The sequence below is a fragment of the Podarcis filfolensis genome, assembly GCF_964270895.1.
Source record: "Podarcis filfolensis genome assembly, chromosome: 14".
In the NCBI taxonomy this organism is placed as follows: domain Eukaryota; kingdom Metazoa; phylum Chordata; class Lepidosauria; order Squamata; family Lacertidae; genus Podarcis; species Podarcis filfolensis.
The window spans coordinates 29750621-29769694 of NC_139616.1; the positions used below are offsets into that span (position 1 = coordinate 29750621).

Here is a 19074-nt window from a genome sequence, read left to right on the forward strand (position 1 = left end):
TGCTTCTCTTCCCTGGTTTCGGATTCTGCTCGTCATTTCTGCCAGGCCCATATAGTCTATCACCTTCATCTGCCATTCTTCCAGTGTGGGTAGTTCTTGAGTCTTCCAGTACTTCGCAATAAGCATTCTAGCTGCTGTTGTAGCGTACAAAAAGAAAGTTATATCCATCTTTAACACCCCCTGTCCGACAATACCCAAGAGAAAGGCCTCTGGTTTCTTAGGGAAAGTATATTTAAATACCTTTTTAAGTTCATTATAGATCATTTCCCAGAATGCCTTAATCTTCGGGCACGTCCACCAAAGGTGAAAAAATGTACCCTCCTTTTCTTTACATTTCCAACATTTATTATCAGGCAAATGGTAAATCTTTGCAAGCTTGACTGGGGTTATGTACCACCTATATATCATTTTCATAATGTTTTCTCTTAGAGCATTACATGCCGTAAATTTCATCCCGGTGGTCCACAACTTTTCCCAATCAGCAAACAAAATATTATGACCAATGTCCTGAGCCCATTTAATCATAGCTGATTTAACCGTTTCGTCTTGTGTATTCCATTTCAGCAGCAAGTTGTACATTTTTGACAAATTCTTAGTACTGGGTTCTAACAATTCTGTCTCCAATTTTGATTTTTCCACCTGGAAGCCAATTTTACTGTCCAATTTAAACGCTTCATTTATTTGATGATAGTGCAGCCAATCTCTCACCTTCCCTTTTAATTTCTCAAAACTCTGCAATCTCAATTTGTCCCCTTCCTTTTCCAAAATTTCCCAGTATCTTGGCCACTTCGACTCCATGTTTAACTTTTTAACTGCCTTAGCTTCCATTGGCGACAGCCACCTTGGAGTTTTATTTTCCAGCAGATCTTTATATCTAATCCAAACATTTAATAATGCTTTTCTGACAATATGGTTTTTAAAACTTTTGTGTGCTTTAACCTTGTCATACCACAAATATGCATGCCACCCAAAAATGTTATTAAAACCTTCCAAATCCAAAATGTCTGTGTTTTCAAGAAGTAGCCATTCTTTCAGCCAGCAGAAAGCTGCCGCTTCATAGTAGAGTTTAAAGTCTGGCAGGGCAAACCCCCCTCTTTCCTTTGAGTCCGTTAATATCTTAAATTTAATTCTGGGCCTCTTGCCCTGCCAGACAAATTTAGATATATCTTTTTGCCACTTCTTGAAACAGTCCATTTTTTCCATTATTTGCAATGCTTGGAACAAAAACAACATTCTTGGCAATACATTCATTTTTATAACTGCGATTCGACCTAACAAGGAAAGCTTTAAGTTTGACCAAATCTCCAAATCTTTTTTCACTTCTGTCCAAGTTTTTTCATAATTATCTTTAAATAGGTTCACATTCTTAGCTGTCATGTTTATACCCAAATATTTCACTTTTTTAACCACGGCCAACCCTGTCTCATTCTGAAACCTTTCTTTTTCAGTCTGTGTTAAATTTTTCTCTAATACCTTTGTCTTTAACTTATTCAATTTAAATCCTGCCAATTGACCAAACTCTTGAATTATTTCCAAAACTCTTTTCGTACTAGCTTCTGGCTCTTGCAGTGTTAGTACTAAGTCATCTGCAAATGCTCTCAGTTTGTATTGTTTAGCTCCGACCTGAATCCCTTTAACCAACTGGTCCCTCCTAATCATATTAAGCAAAACCTCCAGGACCGATATAAAAAGTAGTGGGGAGATAGGGCACCCCTGACGTGTCCCTTTTTCAATCTTGAACTCTTCTGTAACCACGTTATTTACAATTAATTTTGCTTTCTGTTCAGAATATATTGCACCTATACCATTCTCAAACCCTTGGCCTACCCCCATCCCCCGGAGGTTCTTTAGCATAAAATTCCAAGAAATGTTGTCAAAGGCTTTCTCGGCATCCACAAATATCAAAACAGCCTTAGTGTTTATATTCACTTCCAACTTTTCCAAAATGTCAATTATATTCCTTACATTGTCCGACAAATGCCTTTTCGGGAGAAAGCCCGCTTGGTCCCCATGAATCTCCTCCATCAAAACTCTTTTCAATCTTTTTGCTAAAATATCAGCAAAAATTTTGTAATCCACATTTAGTAACGAGATGGGTCGGTAGTTTTTAAGTTGGGTCTTTTCAGTCTCTGTCTTTGGTATAAGTGTAATGTAAGCCTCTCTCCACGTATCGGGTGCCCTTTTCCCCTCCATAATCTCATTACAGACTTCCTTCAAAGGTTGTATCAATCCTTCCTTCAAAACTTTGTAGTATTTGGAAGTCAGTCCGTCCGGCCCGGGGGATTTGCCCAACGCCATGCCTTGAATGGCATCTTCTATTTCTTGTGCTGATATCTCCTGGTTCAAAATTAACTTACTTTCCTGTGAAACCTTTTTCAGCCCATTTTTCTCGAGGAATTGTTGTATGTCCATTTCTTTCTGCGGCCCTTGTGTGTAAAGTTGTCTAAAGTAGTTCTGAAAGCAATTCCTAATTTCCGCTGGGTTACTTATGTTCTTTCCTTCCACTTCTATATTTGTTACCGTGTTGAGTTTTTGTCTCTTCTTTATTTGCCAGGCCAATAGCTTGCCACATTTATCAGCAGATTCAAAGGTCTTTTGTCTCATTTGCTTGATTTTCCACTCTAATTCTTGATTCATCAGCTCCATATATTGTGTTTGATGGAATTTAATCTCTCTTAAAATCTCTTGCGATTTCGGCTTCAATCTTAATTTCTTTTCCCCTTCTTTTATCTTTTCCAAGATTTTTTCCTTCCTCTCATTTTGCTTTCTCTTCTTTAATGTATTTTGTTGTATCAAAAACCCTCTCATCACGGCTTTACTTGCGTCCCATACTATTCTTTTTTCTACTTTAGTCCTCAAGTTAATTTCAAAATAGTCTTTCAAAGTTTTTTGGGCCTTCTTGCAAATCTCCTCATCTCTGAATAAGTTGTCATTCATTCTCCATCTGAAAGAGCCAGTTGTTGTTTGCTTCATCACCATCTTTACTGCATTATGGTCGGAGAAGGTTTTTGGGCAGATTTCCACTTTCTTTATATTCGGCGCCATACTGCTAGTCACCCAGATTTGGTCAATCCTTGTCCATGTCATTTTGGCTTCAGAAAAGAAGGTTCCCTCTCTTTCTAATGGGTGTTTTGTTCTCCAAATGTCAATCAAGTCCATATTGTCAGTCATTTCGAAAAAAGTCTTTGGTAGTCTTCCATCTTTTGTTATTACCTGTCTTTGTGCTTTGTCCATATTTGTTGAAACTACTCCATTCATATCTCCCATCAAAATTAAGTTGTAATCCATATGGTCCATCAGAATTTCATGCAACTTCTTAAAAAATTCAGCTTTCCCTTCATTTGGTGCATAGATTCCCACTATCAGGTACTTTTCTCCTTGGGATTGAATTTCAATTGCCAGATATCTTCCTTGGTCATATTTAAAGATTTGTTTCGGTTGCAACTTTTCTTTTGCATAGATCACCACTCCTCTCTTTTTTACTCTGTCTGAAGATATAAATTCTTGTCCCAATCTTTTATTTATTAATAATTTTCTATGTGCTCTTGTCACATGAGTCTCTTGTAAACAAATCAAGTCCAATTGGTCTTTCTTTAAAGCGTGGAATATATTTTTTCTCTTTCTAGGAATGTTCAAACCGTTACAATTCCAGGTTAGAAGTTGCAAAGCCATGATGGGATTATTTACCCCTTCCTCCTACAGCTCCCTGTTTTTGTTCCTCGTCTGTCGGTGGTACCGTGTCCGTATCCAATGACGGATGCCCTTGTCCTGGAAATGTCTCTTTCTGTAGGTCTTCTTCGTGTTCTCCCAAGAACTTGTCTTTATCACTCACTGTCTTTATTCTTCTTTTCTTCCCCTTGTATTTAAAAGACAAGCCTTGGGGAAATTCCCACCTGAATGGTATGTAGTTCCTCTTCAGCAGTGTCGCCAAGTCTTTGTAGAATCCTCTTGCATCCAAAATACTTTTGGGAATGTCTTTAAAAATCTCAATATGAAAATCTTCGATTCGAAGGGTTGTTTGGAAATGCAGGTTCAATATTTTGTCTCGCTCCTCCTTTGATCTTAGAGTTATTAAGCAGTCTCTGGGTCTGTTCTTCCTCTGCTTTGCTCCCAATCTAAATGCGCTTTCTATCTTAAATTCTTCTTTGTCCAGCTCCTGCTTCCAAAAGTCAGAAAATTCTTTTGTCAAATAGTCCACCAGGCTATCTCCTTCCTTTTCCGGCACAAGTCTGATCCTTAGGTTCCTCTCCTTACGTTGCATATCCTGCATAGAGAGTGCCAGCTCATACTCATCTAGTTTCTTGTACACTGGTGGAAACTTTTCCTCAGCAGCAGTTGCAATTTCTTTGGCTTCCTCAGCTATCTTTCGTGTTGTAGATGAATCTTCCAGTAATTTCCCAATTGCTTCTGCATTTGAGTTCACTTTGTTCCCAAGGTCGGTTATGCTTTTTGTATTTAAATCAATTTTCCCAGAGATTTCTTCAATTTTCTTATTTGTTTCAGCAATTTGTACTTTAGTTTCTACACCTTGCTTTTTTAGTTCCTCCAATGAATCGTTTATCTTCTCCAAAACCTTAGCAAATGATTCTTCTGAAGACATTGTCTTCACTTTTGCCTTTGAGACAGCTGTAATTCCAGAGGCCCCTGTTACAGAAGCCCTTCTTTGCTTGGAAAGATCCACTTTGTATTGTCTGCCAGATCTCAAGGTTGCTTCTTGTGAATCCTCTTTCTCTTTACCATCTGCCATAACAAAGTCTTTTAGTCAAGGTCATTCCCACACTCTTATGCTGTCAGACAAAGTTCTCAGATTTTAAACTCCACTTGTTGCTGAAACAATTTATAAATCCTCTAGAGGGCGTAAAGTCAGTTTTTTACTTTCTAATTAGTCCCACACTCTCCAGAAAATTAAACAAAGGTCCTTCTAGTCCCTTTCAATTATTCTTTTCTCTTTCTGGAGGTTTCAAATCAATAATGTCCTGCAAGTATCTTTACTTTGCAACAAAATACATATTTCAAGTTGAGAGTAGCCAAAGTCAGTCAAAGATACTTTTTTACCTTCTTGTAGCAACAGTCCTTAGCCGGTGCTTTTTCTCCGGCAGTCCGATCCCCAGGTAGAAGAGCAGCGATAAATAACTCAATTTCTTTTAAATTGGCAGGAAAATACTTTCAAGTCTTCTTCCCCCCCCCTCCTGCCTTCGGGGAGGGAGTTCTTTGCTTGGTGTTGAATTTCTTAGTTCCTGCAACTCTCCTTTCCAGCGGTTACAGCTTAAATGCCTTTCGCTTTGATCTTGCTGCAGAACGGAAAGCAGACTTCCTTTTTGGTGCTTGTCCGTCTCGGTACCCAATTTCTTAAAATTTAGTGTCCAATTTGGTTTTAGAAGTCAATCCTACTCACGGATAGTTGTTCTTTTTAGTCCAAATTCACCGGAAGAAATCAGCGCTCTCCGCTAATGGCGACGCGGCTTCGCTTCGCAGGCTGGGTGAAAGCGACTCTCAGCACCGCTCCGTAACCCCTCCGCTGATCCGCAGCCTTTAAAAAGGCTATTTCACAGCGTCGGGGGGGCACAAAGGTGCCCGCCGAGTCTCCAGTTCACAGGCTACGCGCCTGTGATTTTTGAGGGTCCCCGCTCCGCCGTAGCTGGCAGGACCCGAACCTACGAAGCAGATCTCTCCCGGAGCTCCGGGAGAAATCCGCCATTAAGCGCTGGCGCTAACCGGAAGTCGGGTACCATTTCATATAAGGGGTGTGAGTCTTCCCTCACCCCCGTCAAAGTTTTCTGCACAGGCAAAACACACACAGAGAGAGAGAGTGCTACCTTTCCATCTTCAATCCAGGCAAGCAAGAGGCATTGTCAGTGTTCAGCAGCACATTCCAGCTAGTCAGAAGCACCTGCAGAAAGTGTGGAGCGGGGCCAGTGACAGGTGTAGCCTGGAGAAAGTTCCAGGGAACAGGCAGAGAGGCTTGGAGGGCCACATTTGGCGGCCCAGGTCTGAGGTTCCCCACCCCTGATTTAATTAATTGAACTTCCATCCTCAGTAAGGACTACACTAACCTTTCCTGGCTCCTTTGCAGGGGACTTGATCCACCTTGTCAACACCGTCTCCCAGGAGACTGAGCCTCGGGAAACGTGCAATGACCAGAGCCCCGTGCAGGTGGCCTCCCAGGCGTACGCCCTCTCCACCGACCTGATGCGCATCCTGATGAAGTCCCGAGTCCTCAACGAGGAGCCCCTGGAACTGGCGGGAAGCAACATCACGGCCAAGGGCAAGCGGGCCGGCCCACTGGGCCTCCTCTGCTACAAGGAGCACCCCAGCTGCCAGTTCTCCATCCCCTTAGCTTTCAACGCTACGTTCTCCGACCTGACAGACATTGTCCAAGTCATGATCCGGGTGGACTACAACCCTTTCCCCTTTGGCTTCGTCACCAACTACACCGTCTCCTCTGAGGTGGCGTCCATGGAGTTCCAGGACAACAACGGGACAGAGATACCAGTGGGGAGCCTGGATCCCGAGAAGGCTATTGCTGTTACGGTCTTGGACCCCGGAGAGAAGAACATCACCATGATTACGGTCATGATTGAGGAAAGGAGTTCGGGGACTGCAGTGGTCATGGTGGAGGATGACAATGCAGAAGCAGGGTTGTATTTCCAGGTCACCTTCAGTGTTGTAAATGGTAAGGGTGGGTTTTTGTGGCTTCTACAAAGTTGCTACGTGGACCCAGAGTTTTAACAATGTCTGTTGTGTATGCATTTCTCCTGTCCTTCCTCCAGTGAGGTTAGGCCAGTGCATTTTAGAACTGTTTATTGGACTTTGTTCCATGTTTGATTTACCTTGCCCTGGGCTCTCAGGGCAAGCGGAAATAAATAAATAAATAAATAAATAAGCAAGCAAGCAATTAAAGTAGATCGTGCTAAAAACTTGCATGCCTGGGGAGAACCCATCCCTTAATACCTGTCTGGAAGTGTGTGTGTATATACTGTAGATATATATGGATATGGTTATGTAAGTTGAGTGGTTAATGTGCAGCATAGCAGACAGCTATTTTACATATTCCTCAGCCCTTCTGCTTCTGGGAGACCATGGATACTGACCAGAGAAAGTTCATATTGCCCAGAGTGCTGTCTAGATATGCACATTCCTTATAGCCTGTGGGGAGGTTATGCATAGTGGCTGGAGAATTTACAGAATTCAGTCAGCCTATGCATGTTCCCGAAGGAGATTGTGTATACTGACCAGGAAATGTGCACAGTTCCCTCTCCATGGACAGATAATGTGCACATTCCTCAGGAGGCCTTATGAATGTGCATAATGGCTGCTTGTTACGCACATTAACTGCTCAACGACACGGGTGGCGCTGTGGTCTAAACCACAGAGCCTAGGACTTGCCAATCAGAAGCTCAGCGGTTCGAATCCCCACGACGGGGTGAGCTCCCGTTGCTCGGTCCCTGCTCCTGCCAACCTAGCAGTTGGAAAGCACATCAAAGTGCAAGTAGACAAATAGGTACTGCTCCGGCGGGAAGGTAAACGGCATTTCCGTGTGCTGCTCTGGTCCGCCAGAAGCGGCTTAGTCATGCTGGCCACATGACCCGGAAGCTGTACGCCAGCTCCCTCGGCCAATAAAGCAAGATGAGCAACGCAACCCCAGAGTCAGTCATGACTGGACCTAATGGTCAGGGGTCCCTTTACCTTTATATATCATCTATCTATCTATCTATCTATCTATCTATCTATCTATCTATCTATCATCTATCTATCTATCTATCTATCTATCATCTCAATCCTATATGAATAAGAGTTCTATTGCACAATCTCTGTTGCTCGTGGCTCCCCTATCTAGTTGTTTTCTGACCCTGTCTTTCCTCTCTTCCTCCCAACAACAAGACCGTTATGTGTCCAGTGAGCAGGAGCCGTTCATTGCTGTCTGTCTCTTCCACTCACTTGAGACCCACCAGCACAACTGCACAGCCTCCAAGAAGATCTACCTGGAGGATATGACCAGGATGCCTCAGGGCGACCACCGGCGCTACACCTTCTTTGTCTCCCCTGAGTAAGTGACACCTCTGCAGCTATGCAAGAGAGCCCGCAATGAGCTCCCAGGCAGGGAAAGAGCTTGCTGTGGGTGGGGTCTGGAAGAAGCTAGCCTAGTGGCTGACGCTAGTGGATATAGCAGGAGGTGGATGGATGTCTCTCCTCCCTTAAATCCATGCCTTGAATGCAGAGATACAACTATTCTGATTCATCTGCCTGGATTGAGGATGTGTGGTTGAACCATGAACCAAAGTCTCCTCACAACCCCAGGTCAAGTGTGCCTCTACAACCAGTCCTTCCTTACTGTTTCTTTCTTTCTCTCCCTTAGCACCAGCAACCCTGCGAGGGAATATTACTTGAACATCACCAACCACTTTGCCTGGACTGCTGTGGAAGTGACCCTGGGCCTGTACAGTTCCTTGTGCCAATATTTCAACGAGCAGGAGGGGCACTGGAAGACTGAAGGCATGGCTCCCTTGGAGGGGGCCACCCCTGACAAGGCTGTGTGCTTAACCCAGCATCTGACAGCTTTTGGCGCAAGCCTTTTTGTCCCCCTTCATTCTGTGCAGTTCATTCGGCCTGTGAGTCAAGTCTAAGGGTTATTAACTTTTTCAAACAGCTGCTTTTAACTTTTTCTATATTGATCCTTAGGGATGCGGGTGATGCTGTGGGTTAAACCACAGAGCCTAGGACTTGCTGATCAGAAGGTCGGCGGTTCGAATCCCCATGACGGGGTGAGCTCCCGTTGCTCGGTCCCTGCTCCTGCCAACCTAGCAGTTCGAAAGCATGTCAAAGTACAAGTAGATAAATAGGTACCACTCCGGCGGGAAGATAAACAGCGTTTCCGTGCGCTGCTCTGGTTCTCCAGAAGCGGCTTAGTCATGCTGGCCACATGACCCGGAAGCTGTACGCCGGCTCCCTCGGCCAATAAAGCAAGATGAGTGCCGCAACCCCAGAGTCGCCCACGACTGGACCTAATGGTCAAGGGTCCCTTTACCTTTTTATATTGATCCTTATATTGGTACTTCTGTTGTTTTGATTCCCCACACCCTTTTTTCCTTACAATCAAGCAGTATATACATTACATGGAATAAATAACTTTATATAGTGATTGTATTTTTAATCTATCATTGTATGGGTGAGCTGCCTTGTTCCTCAAAGTAACCTATAAATTTCTGCAGGGAAGGAAAGCACATAGGCACACACACATATATATATGCTTTATATTTTGCTCAGCCTCCAGGCCCAGGTTTGAACTACATTGTGCTGCTGACTTGCGCCATCTGTTTTGTGACATACTCGGTGGCGGCTGTGATTGTGCACAAACTGGACTTGATCGACATCAACCGCGCTGGGGTGATCCCTTTTTGTGGGAAGAATGGGCTGTACAAGTATGAGGTCCTGGTGAAAACGGGCTGGGGCAAGGGGTCAGGTGAGTAGCTGTGATGCTCTGGGCACTCTCAAAGAAATGTTTGTGTCTTCTCCCACAGCCATGTTAGCGCTTAATTATTTAAAGATACAGCCCTACCTACTATGGAGGAATGGTTCATAAAATTAATGGACTTAGCTGAGGTGGCAAAGCTAATGTGTTTAGAGAAGAATCAGTATTGACATTTATTAAGGATTGGAAACTTATTATGGACTTTTTGCATGAAAAGGGAAATGAACTTGTAATAGCTGGATTTGAAGATTGAAAACAATATTGACTTACAGAAAACAAAATAGTTGGATGTTCATGACAGACAGAGAACCAGAAGACTTTTTATTCTTTCCCCATCTTCTTTTCTTTCTTTTTTCCTTTTTCCTCCTCTTTTCTCCTGTTCCCTTTTAGATTAGATTTTGAAACCATTTCTTTTATTCTGGTGTATTATAAAAAGATACTTTGTATTGGGTATGAGTTTTTAAAATAAAAATAGACCTTTACAAAATAATGGCCTTTTTCTCCTGCACTTCAAACCAAAAAAGGCTTCAGGAGTGGCTTGTAAACCAATAACGGGGGGGAAAGACCATCCCTACCTGCAAGTTTACAATCCAAGCAGACATGGCATAAAAGGGGAATGGTTCGGGAGGGAGGAGGAAGTAAGCATGCTTAGGTTTAGTTTTAGCTTTTTAGGACTGCAACCAGCTGAATTCGACTCAGCGGAGACCCATTGGAATCCATGGGCTTAATTTCAGTTGCTCTGTTCTGACTAGAGCTTAGTTCTTCTGCTCTTAAAAAAAAAGTTTTTGGAAAAGGCACCAGGTTGGTGAAGACCACCCTGCTTAAACCGCACACCACAGATCAAGAGGGTCACTGGGGTGGGCTAGGTGGAACTGTTGCGCCCTTGGCAGCCGTTGACAGAGCAAAGAGGAGCCTGGATTAAGCCTTTTTAGCCGCTCTGTGGAGAGAATATCCAGGACAAACATCCCCTCCCAGTAAAATCCTGGCAAGAGAATGAGTATTAGAGCCACTCCTGTTTGGAGAGGAAATGGAGGACGGATCCGTCCAACCCCTCAGCTGCTGCTCTCAAGGATGCTGTAATGTGATCCCTGGGTGTGGTGGAATAGCACACCAGAGAAGCATGTTCCTGTTCTGACCAGAATGCAGAATAACCCTTCCCAAACTTGCTGGTTGGGGATGGGGGGAGGCCTTTGTGAAGCCTGGTGCTCTTCCCCTTTCTGTGAAGGGAGGGGATGGAGAATAATCTGAACCCTGCTGGACAGTAATCTCCCTTTAGGGGTGTGGTTTTTTTATTACCTGCATGTGTTTTTGTATGAATGTCTTTAAATTATTACTTATGCTTATTTACGCTAACGTTTTAAATACGTTGCAAGGCATAATAGAATTGTGTAAAGTTGGAAGGGACCCCCAAGGGTCATCTAGTCCAGCCCCTTGCAGTGCAGGAATCGCAGCTCAAGAATCCCTGACAGGTAGCCGCCCCAACCTCTGCTGAAAAACCTCCAATGAAGGAGAGTCCACCAGCTTTCAAAGGAGCCTGCTCCATCGTCGAATGAATCTTGCCACCATAAAGTTCTTGCTAATGTTGCCTTTTGAGGCCTTTGTGTGTAACAAGTTGCTAGCAAATTTAATGAATAATAGTGAATAATTTAAAACCAACCAAAGTGCCACAAAGTCACGAGTGACCTTTTGAGATCACCGGGACACTTCCTCAGGCTGTATGTTAAATAACTGTGTGGATGTGTGTTAGAGAATTGGGGTTTCTTTTGTTTGCCCTTTCCCCCCAAACAATGCATTTTTAATGTAATTCGCAATGTAAGGTGGGTCACAGTTAAATTTTCCTGACGTATTTTTTTTAAAAAAAATAACCCTGACATAAAACCGCACCACGAAATTCAGAGTAGTGCAAATCTTCACTTCAGTTATTGGATCAGGAACTGCGAATTAAAATGAACTGGACGCCTTTCCTCCCTGGGGTCCCCTTTCTCCAGATGCAAAGCTGAGGTGCAAAGGGGGTGGGGGATCATTTGCCCCAGACTGGAGGCTGGGGGTTGAAGGATGCTTGAAGGGTCCCGTTTCACCTTCCTCTCCCCTGCCCCACATGAGACAAAAACCAGGCTACTTTCCCTCTTTAAGAATTTGCACCCCCTCCTTCCTTCCAGGGACAACGGCTCATGTGGGAATCACTCTGTATGGGATGGAGAGCAAATCTGGGCACCGGCACCTGGATGGGGAAAACGCCTTCCACCGCAACAGCCTCAATATCTTCCAGATCGCCACAGAACGGAGCCTTGGGAGCGTGTGGAAGATTCGCATCTGGCACGACAATAAAGGTGCGTATGTGAGAGCAGACTGCAGCTGAGGCGCACCAGGCCTTGGGACCCAAAGCCTGTTCGTTTGTGTTTGTTGTTGCCTGGCTCTCCCCCTCCTCATGTAATCCACACAACAGCCCTGTGAGGTAGGCTAAGCTGAGAGACTACAGTGACTGGCCCAAGGTCACACCCAGTGAGCTCGGCCCTCTAACCACTACACCACACTGGCTCTCCCAGGGTTATTAGCGGTTATTAGGTTGCGTCGGTGGGTAGAGATAACACTCAATCCCACCCCATACCAGCTCAGTTGTGTGTGCAAAGTGTGCGCCTAGAAAACAAATTGGGATCCATCCAGCCTCTGCAACCCAAATGAATAGAGCTGCAATTCTTGATGAATTGCAACTTGGCAGTTTCCTGCTGGAGCCTCCCCCCCTCCCCCCGCCCTTTGAAGCTGCATGTCTCCCATCTGCCAAGACAAAGGACAAAACTCATTGCTAGCATTTCGCAGAGAATATCATAATTACAGTTTAGCAGAGCCTGAATTGTTAAAGCTGAATGAGAAACATAATGAATGTAAAACGGTCACTTAAAAAACTACACAGACCCTTTTCAGGCAGGGCTGGTTTGATCATCAGTCAGAATGAGGCAACTGCCTCAGGCAGCATATGGCTTAAGAAGGAGAAGTGAGCAGCCTTAAGGAGAAGTGACTATTCTTTGTGAATCTCCCAATTATCATCCTTCTCTGTTGGAGGACAGATGTATGTGGGCCAAACAGCCTGTTCCGCATTTCCTATGAATCCCATTGCCAGTGTTGAAGTCAAATTTAGCTACCTTTTCATTTGACTTTTGTATGTCCAACAAGGGGTTGCCATCTTGTATTTCACCTCAGGCAGCAAAATGTCTTGTGCCACCCCTGTACTCAGGATTCCCCCCCCCCGCCTGCCCCCCCAAAACAGTTTAAATTCATGGAGAATGTTAGTGGATGCATCTTGGAAACAAATTAGATAAAAAGAAGATGTCTTAAAGCTGTGTTTCCTTTTTTCCATGCTGCTTAGGGCTAAATCCATCATGGTACCTGCAGCACGTCATTGTCAGAGACTTGCAGACCTGCAAGAGCTACCACTTCCTGGTGAACGACTGGCTGTCTGTCGAAAGCGAGGAGAATGACGGCCTGGTGGAGAAGGAAGTCTTTGCTGCCAGTGAGTGGGAAAGGGAGCACACTGAAGACGCAAAATCTGCCTACAACAGCCTTCCCAAAGCTGTTGCCCTCCAGATTTTTTGGACTGCAACTCCCATCTGCCCCAGCTGGCATGGCCATTTTCAATTATAGCTCCCATTAGGGTTTTCGTTGTTGATGATTTAGCAATTTATACCTTTTGTTAAATAAATGTGGCCATAATCACAAACTTGCTGACAGCGGCGAGAGTGATCATAGCTAGGAAATGGAAAAAGCAAGGTGGATTTCAAATAGAAGAATGGTATAAAGAAGTGAGGGAGATAGTGATTAATGATAAATTTACGTGTGCTATCAAAGTAAGAAGGGGAATATGGACTTTGAGGAAATGTGGAAAATATTTGCGGAATTTGTATTGTTAAAACAAAAAGGGGGTCAAGCCATCTCAAGAAGTGTTAAATTTTTGGAAAGTTGGATAATTATGGTAAATAATGGTCTCGGGGGGTGGGGGGTTTGCACATTTTTATTTGTATTATTATTACTTTGTTTAAAAGTTTTTTAAAATAAATAAATAAATGTGGCAAGCTGAAATGGGGTTCCGCTTGAACCCCAGTCAAACTTTGAAGACTGAAATGAGGACAGTCACTTGGGGGTGCGGGTTGAGGTGAGATTCCTTCTCTGCAGGGACAATAATGTTAAGATGGGCATTTTGACTGACCCTTCCCCCGCTTCTGGCTCCGCAGGCGAGGCTGACCTCAGGAGCTTCCTGCGGATCTTCATTGAGGAGCTGCAGCGGGGTTTCTTTGAGAAGCATGTCTGGCTGTCCCTGTGGGATCGCCCCCCTCGCAGCCGCTTCACCCGCGTCCAGAGGGCATCCTGCTGCTGCCTCCTTGTTTTCCTCTTCCTGTGTGCCAATGCCGTGTGGTACGGCATTGTGGGAGATGTCAACTTCAGGTGCGTTGGGGATTTCTGATCCTATCTAGCCCAGGAGGGGCACTTCCTTCCAAAGATAGATCAGTGGGGGGGCTGTGGGATAGCATGGCCAGTGTTTCCCTCGTGTCCTGTGGCCTTAAGAACATGCCACAAAAGGTAGCTGCCTTTTTTATTTGCTTATTTCCTGCCCATCACCCTAAGGTACCAGGGCTGGCTACAGCATTAGAAACAATATTAAAAACAATTTAAAACACCTTACACTCATAAATATGGGGGCGGATGTCCATCTCAGCTTTGTCTTGCACTAGAAATGGTGCTAGCGTCCTCCCTGCTTACTCTCTCCTGTCTTTTCCTAGCAACGTGGCCATCTCCACCTTGATCCCGGTCAACGGTGAGACAGCTGTGGTTGGTCTGGTGTCCAGTTTGGTTGTCTATCCCCTGTACCTGGCCCTCCTCTTCCTCTTCCGTATGGCACGGAGCAAGGTAACAGTGAGTTGGGGAAAGGGGCAGTAGACTGCTTCTGGGCAAGGCCTTCAATTGGCCGCAGGCCACTGCAATAAATATGATTTTAGATTTTGGGAAATGGCTATAGCTCAATGTTAGAGCATCTGCTCTGCATGCAGAAGGTCCCAGGATCAATCTCCAGGTGAGGGCCAGGAAAAACTCCCTGCCTGAACAACTGCAGAACAGCTGCTGGTTAGTGCAGGCAGCATGGAACTAGTTGAGCCAAGGGTCACCTGACTTGCTATAAGGCAGCTTCCTGTGTTCTATGGTTACCAGTTTTAGCCAGAATGTTTCATTTAATACATTTCACTGCTTATTTCCTTAATGGGTTGGAATGCAAACATGGCAATCCCTGTTTTTAGAGAAGATAGTCATGTTTATTTATCCATGCAATATAATATTTTGCTTGTGTACATCTGTGTTTTACATCATTTACTCAATGCACAGTTCTTTATCAGAATTTTTGAGGTTCCTCTTCAAGATTGGGTGGTGCCCAGAAGAGGAAAACAGCTCATGGGTGGCACATATGAAGCCATCTTATACCACCAAGTTCGGTAGCCATTGACCCAACTGGCTGCGTTCTTCTGCTCAGACTGGCAACAGTCCTCTGGCGTTTCACGCAGGAATCGATTTCTGGAAGCTTAAATGTGACTGAACAGGCCCCTCTGAATAACAGAGATGTTTAGCAAGTCAGTGGTTCTTGTGAATTTCTGACTTAGAGAAGTGGCACCCTTATCCCTAACAGCTATTTTTTAAATAGGGAAATGGAAAGAAAGTAAGAGCTGTTGGCAGCTGGCTGGCTTTTTCCATTGAAAATAAGATCAAAGTGACTCCTCAAAAGTTGGGGTTACCTGGGAAAGTCTGACAAATTTGCCCTTCCGGCTGAAAGGAAAATGTCCTTCCTTGCCTCAAGCGCCCTCTTCTCTCCTAGGTGTCTGTCAGCCAGTCCCTGGCCCATTCAGACCAGCAGTCCTTAGAGATCGACAACTACCTGGACTCGTCTCTTATGGAGAGCGCCTTCCTCACCTTCCCTGGGCTTCGGACAGAGGTGAGAGTGGCAAGTGGCAGGACAGAAGTGTGGGGTGGTTTCTAAAGGGGTCCTAGGCCCTGCCCCACTTCAAGCCCTGCCTTTCTTTCCCTCAGATCTATGTCCTTTTACCTCATTCAGCAGTGGAGAGCCCCTGGCCCTCATGATGTTGCTGGTCTCTCAACTTCCATCCTTATTATTAATATTACTACATTAATATTCCACATTTGCTCCAAGGAGCATTAAAGTGGTGTACTTGGTTCTCCCCCCCCCCCCATTTTATCTTCACAACAACCTCGTGAGGTGGGTTAGGCTGAGAGTTAAGGTCCTTGAGGTCCTGAACTTCCACTCATTGACCTTGCTGACTAGAGCTGATGGATGGAGTTGGAGTCCAGCAACATCTGAGTGAGGGGCTCATGTCAGCTGCCTGTGGCCTAGTGTCCAATGAATAGCCTTCACAGTGGTCCTCCCTAAGGGGCTGCATTGATCCCAAAGAACCAAGCCTGGCTGAGCAGTGAACCCTCTTTCCTTCCCTACAGGCCTTTTCAGAGCAGACCAAAACAGATTTGTTCCTGGACGATTCAAAAAGGTAAATGGGATTTATTTATTTGTTGCATTTATATCCCGCCGTTCCTTCAATGTGCTGTACGTGGTTCTCTTCCCATTATATCCTCACAACAACTGTGAGGGGAGGTTAGGCTGAGAGACTGTGACAGGCCCAAGGTCTCCCAGTGAGTTTCATGGCAGAACAGGGATTTGAAGCCTGGTCTCGCAGGTGCTAGGTCCATCACTCTGACCACTACACCACACTGAGATGTATGCATTTGGCTTCAGTTTGGGCTGTGAGGTCAGCTTGAAGAGGAGGATTGTATTTATTAAAGAGCTCTGCCTAAGGGTGTTCCTTGTTCCCGTGCTCATCCTTCCTCCCTGCTCTTGTTTCTGCCTCAGCCTAATACGGTGGCACTCCAACGAGGCCCTCCTCAACTGGCCCGACCTGCTCAGTGACCCTTCCATCATGGGCAACACAATCCAGAAGCTGAAGAGGGGCAGGACCAGTCGCCATCTTGGCCTGGAGGCTCCCTTGGCAGCTGAGGAGGACAGTTTGTCGCTTGGCTTCCCGCAAGCTCAGGCCAGATACTTCTCAGCTTCAGGTATGAGGCGGGTGGACAGGAAAACAGTCCAAATCTGAATGGATTCATAAAGGATTCTTTGCCACAAACATTTATTTCTCTTTAACACAGAGGTGGGGAACCTGTGGCCCTCCAGGTGTTGCTGGACTACAACTCTCATCTTCCCTGACCGTGCGGGCTGCTGGGAGCTGGAGTCTTAACATCTGGAGGGCAACAGCTTCCCTTCTGAGGTTTGCCAGGTGCCCTTAATAGTCAAGAACGTGAGATTTGCTGCCTCAGATGAAGGACTAGCAGAGAATCTAGAGGGGCCATTGCATCTGATTTCAACCCTGGCATCGGGATATTGATCTACATGGTTCCTGAGGGTAGCCTACTACCTGAGGAAGTGCAGAGCAGGATAGATTAGGGGATTCAAGCAGAATTGGGGGTTGGGAGGTGCTGCCACCCTCTGGCACCTGTTGTCTTAGGGAGGTGACACTCCGCCCAATAGTAGGTCCAGCCCTGTTAACCTGAGTGCTGTTTATACGGAGGAGTGGAAGGAACAAAGGAAGGAAATACTTGTGCAGTTGAAGAAAGGCAGAGTAAGAATGTGTGAGAGGCAGAGGGTTCACTTTCCCCCTTTCTAGGGCATTCATGTCCACCGCACGCAGCATAGGGCCAAGGAGAAATCTCAGGATTGCTGCATGGGAGAACCAGCCTTTTGCAAATCTGTTCTGCATATATTTGCAGAGTAACACATATGCCCCACACAGTACCTGCTACAAGCACAATTCATGCTGCTAACATATCTTGATGTGAACCCAGCTTGACACACGTTTCTTGGTCGCAGATGAAGATCTGATCCGGCAGATTCTCACCGATGGAGCTGGCAGCCTCTCCCACCCTCAGGAAATGGGACCATACCCCAGGGTTGAAACTGACCTCATCTCAGGGCTGTAAGTCTCCCATGACAGAGGGGGTAGTGGTGCTGGTGCTGGTGCACGAGGCCAGCTGCTTACTGACCTCCATCCCAAAGGAGATGCAGTGCTTAACACCCTTGTGTTTTTTTCTGGCAGATCCAGCATGCTTGGGGAGAAGACAGAGACTATCATGATGCAGCGGCTGACCGAGAAAGGGCAGAATGTAGCAGCAGCAGCAGCAGCAGCCCCTGGCAGAGAACTGAACCGCTCGGCCAAATCAACGCGAACAGGTAGGGTGGGATATGGCAATTGGTGACCAGCTTGGAAGTGGGATTGTGGGAGTGGGTGGGGAACGCACAGACCTCTAGACCCATCATGTCACCTTCACTTTCCAGTCATGCCTAGGCCAGCATCTTCCTCCCAGAGACTGAGCCACCTCCCATCCCCTTGTGATAGGATTTCTTCTAAACCAGCGGTTTCCAAGCTTTTTCCGGCCACTGCCCCCTTAGTTCCATAAATTCATCCCTGCGTCCCCTACCCTATGAAAAGCATTATTCGTTAGAGCAATTTTCACAGCCCTCTAAGGAAGATAATAACACAATAAAATTCAAAACAGTAACAATTAATTGCACAGTTATTCAAAATCCTGTTAAAACTATTTAGTTTAATTAATTCCACAAAGTTAATGAACTTGATCCAGTGATGCCAGCTTTTCAAAGTATGATAGCCATTTACACCTCCAATGCCCCTGTGCTGCCCCCTAGATAATCCCATCACCCCCCAGAAGGTGGTACCACCCACTATGGGAACCACTGATATGAATTCCGTCACCTTCAGCTTATCACACTCCCACTCTGCCTCAGCTGAAGACCTTCTCTATTGCATTGGAAGAGTCAGAACAATGCGTAGTTAAACTATGGAACTCGCACCCGCAGGAGGCAGTGATGGCCACCCACTTGGATGGCTCTGAAATAGGAGGAGACAAATTCATGGAGGAGGATTAGACTATCTGTGGCTACTAGCCATGATGGGTATGTTTTGTCCCTACGGTCAGAGGCAGCAATGCTTCTGAATACCACAGCAGGAGAGAGTGCTTGGATCCTGCTTGCGGGTGTCCCATAATGGGCTTATGGTAGGCCACTGTGAGAACAGGAAGCTAGGCTCTTGGCTTGCTCCAGCAGGCTCTTCTTACGTTCTTACATCCTCCCCTCATGCACACTCCATTCTGTGGAACGAAGCCAGATTACTGACTCCTGTAACTCTATGGATGTGCAACCTTTCATGAGGGCATCTGCCCAGCCCCTGTGGTGCTTCGTACCAGCTTCTGTTGCAGCACCAGGACAGGGTGTGCAGATCTTGAGAAAAATAAAAAGTAATTGCCCCACAGAGGACCTTAAGGTCCATAAATAGCAACATCCTAGAGGTCCCAGGCCCTAAGGAAGTTTGATTAGCCTCAACCAGAGCCAGGGCCTTTTCAACACTGGCTCCGGCCTGGTGGAACGCTTTGTCTCATGAGACCAGGGCCCTGCAGGATCTGATTTCTTTCCGCAGGGCCTGTAAGACAGAGTTGTTCCGCCTGGCCTTTGGCTTGGAGCCAGTTTGATTCCCTCCCCCTCTTTCTTTTTTCCT

General features: G+C 45.5%; 1 protein-coding gene across 2 annotated transcripts in view; it reads left to right on the forward strand.

Annotated features, from left to right (window-relative positions):
* Positions 1 to 19074, forward strand: part of PKD1 (polycystin 1, transient receptor potential channel interacting) — a 114644-nt gene that overhangs the window by 82243 nt on the left and 13327 nt on the right. For both annotated transcript variants that reach the window (XM_083584728.1, XM_083584727.1), the window contains exons 23-35: positions 6074 to 6673; positions 7882 to 8047; positions 8357 to 8609; positions 9265 to 9460; positions 11629 to 11799; positions 12834 to 12977; positions 13696 to 13906; positions 14242 to 14368; positions 15321 to 15437; positions 15956 to 16005; positions 16365 to 16567; positions 17376 to 17481; positions 17602 to 17735. In XM_083584728.1, the coding sequence (XP_083440854.1) occupies positions 6074 to 6673; positions 7882 to 8047; positions 8357 to 8609; positions 9265 to 9460; positions 11629 to 11799; positions 12834 to 12977; positions 13696 to 13906; positions 14242 to 14368; positions 15321 to 15437; positions 15956 to 16005; positions 16365 to 16567; positions 17376 to 17481; positions 17602 to 17735 (2478 nt within the window). The remainder of the gene's footprint in view (positions 1 to 6073; positions 6674 to 7881; positions 8048 to 8356; positions 8610 to 9264; positions 9461 to 11628; positions 11800 to 12833; positions 12978 to 13695; positions 13907 to 14241; positions 14369 to 15320; positions 15438 to 15955; positions 16006 to 16364; positions 16568 to 17375; positions 17482 to 17601; positions 17736 to 19074) is intronic.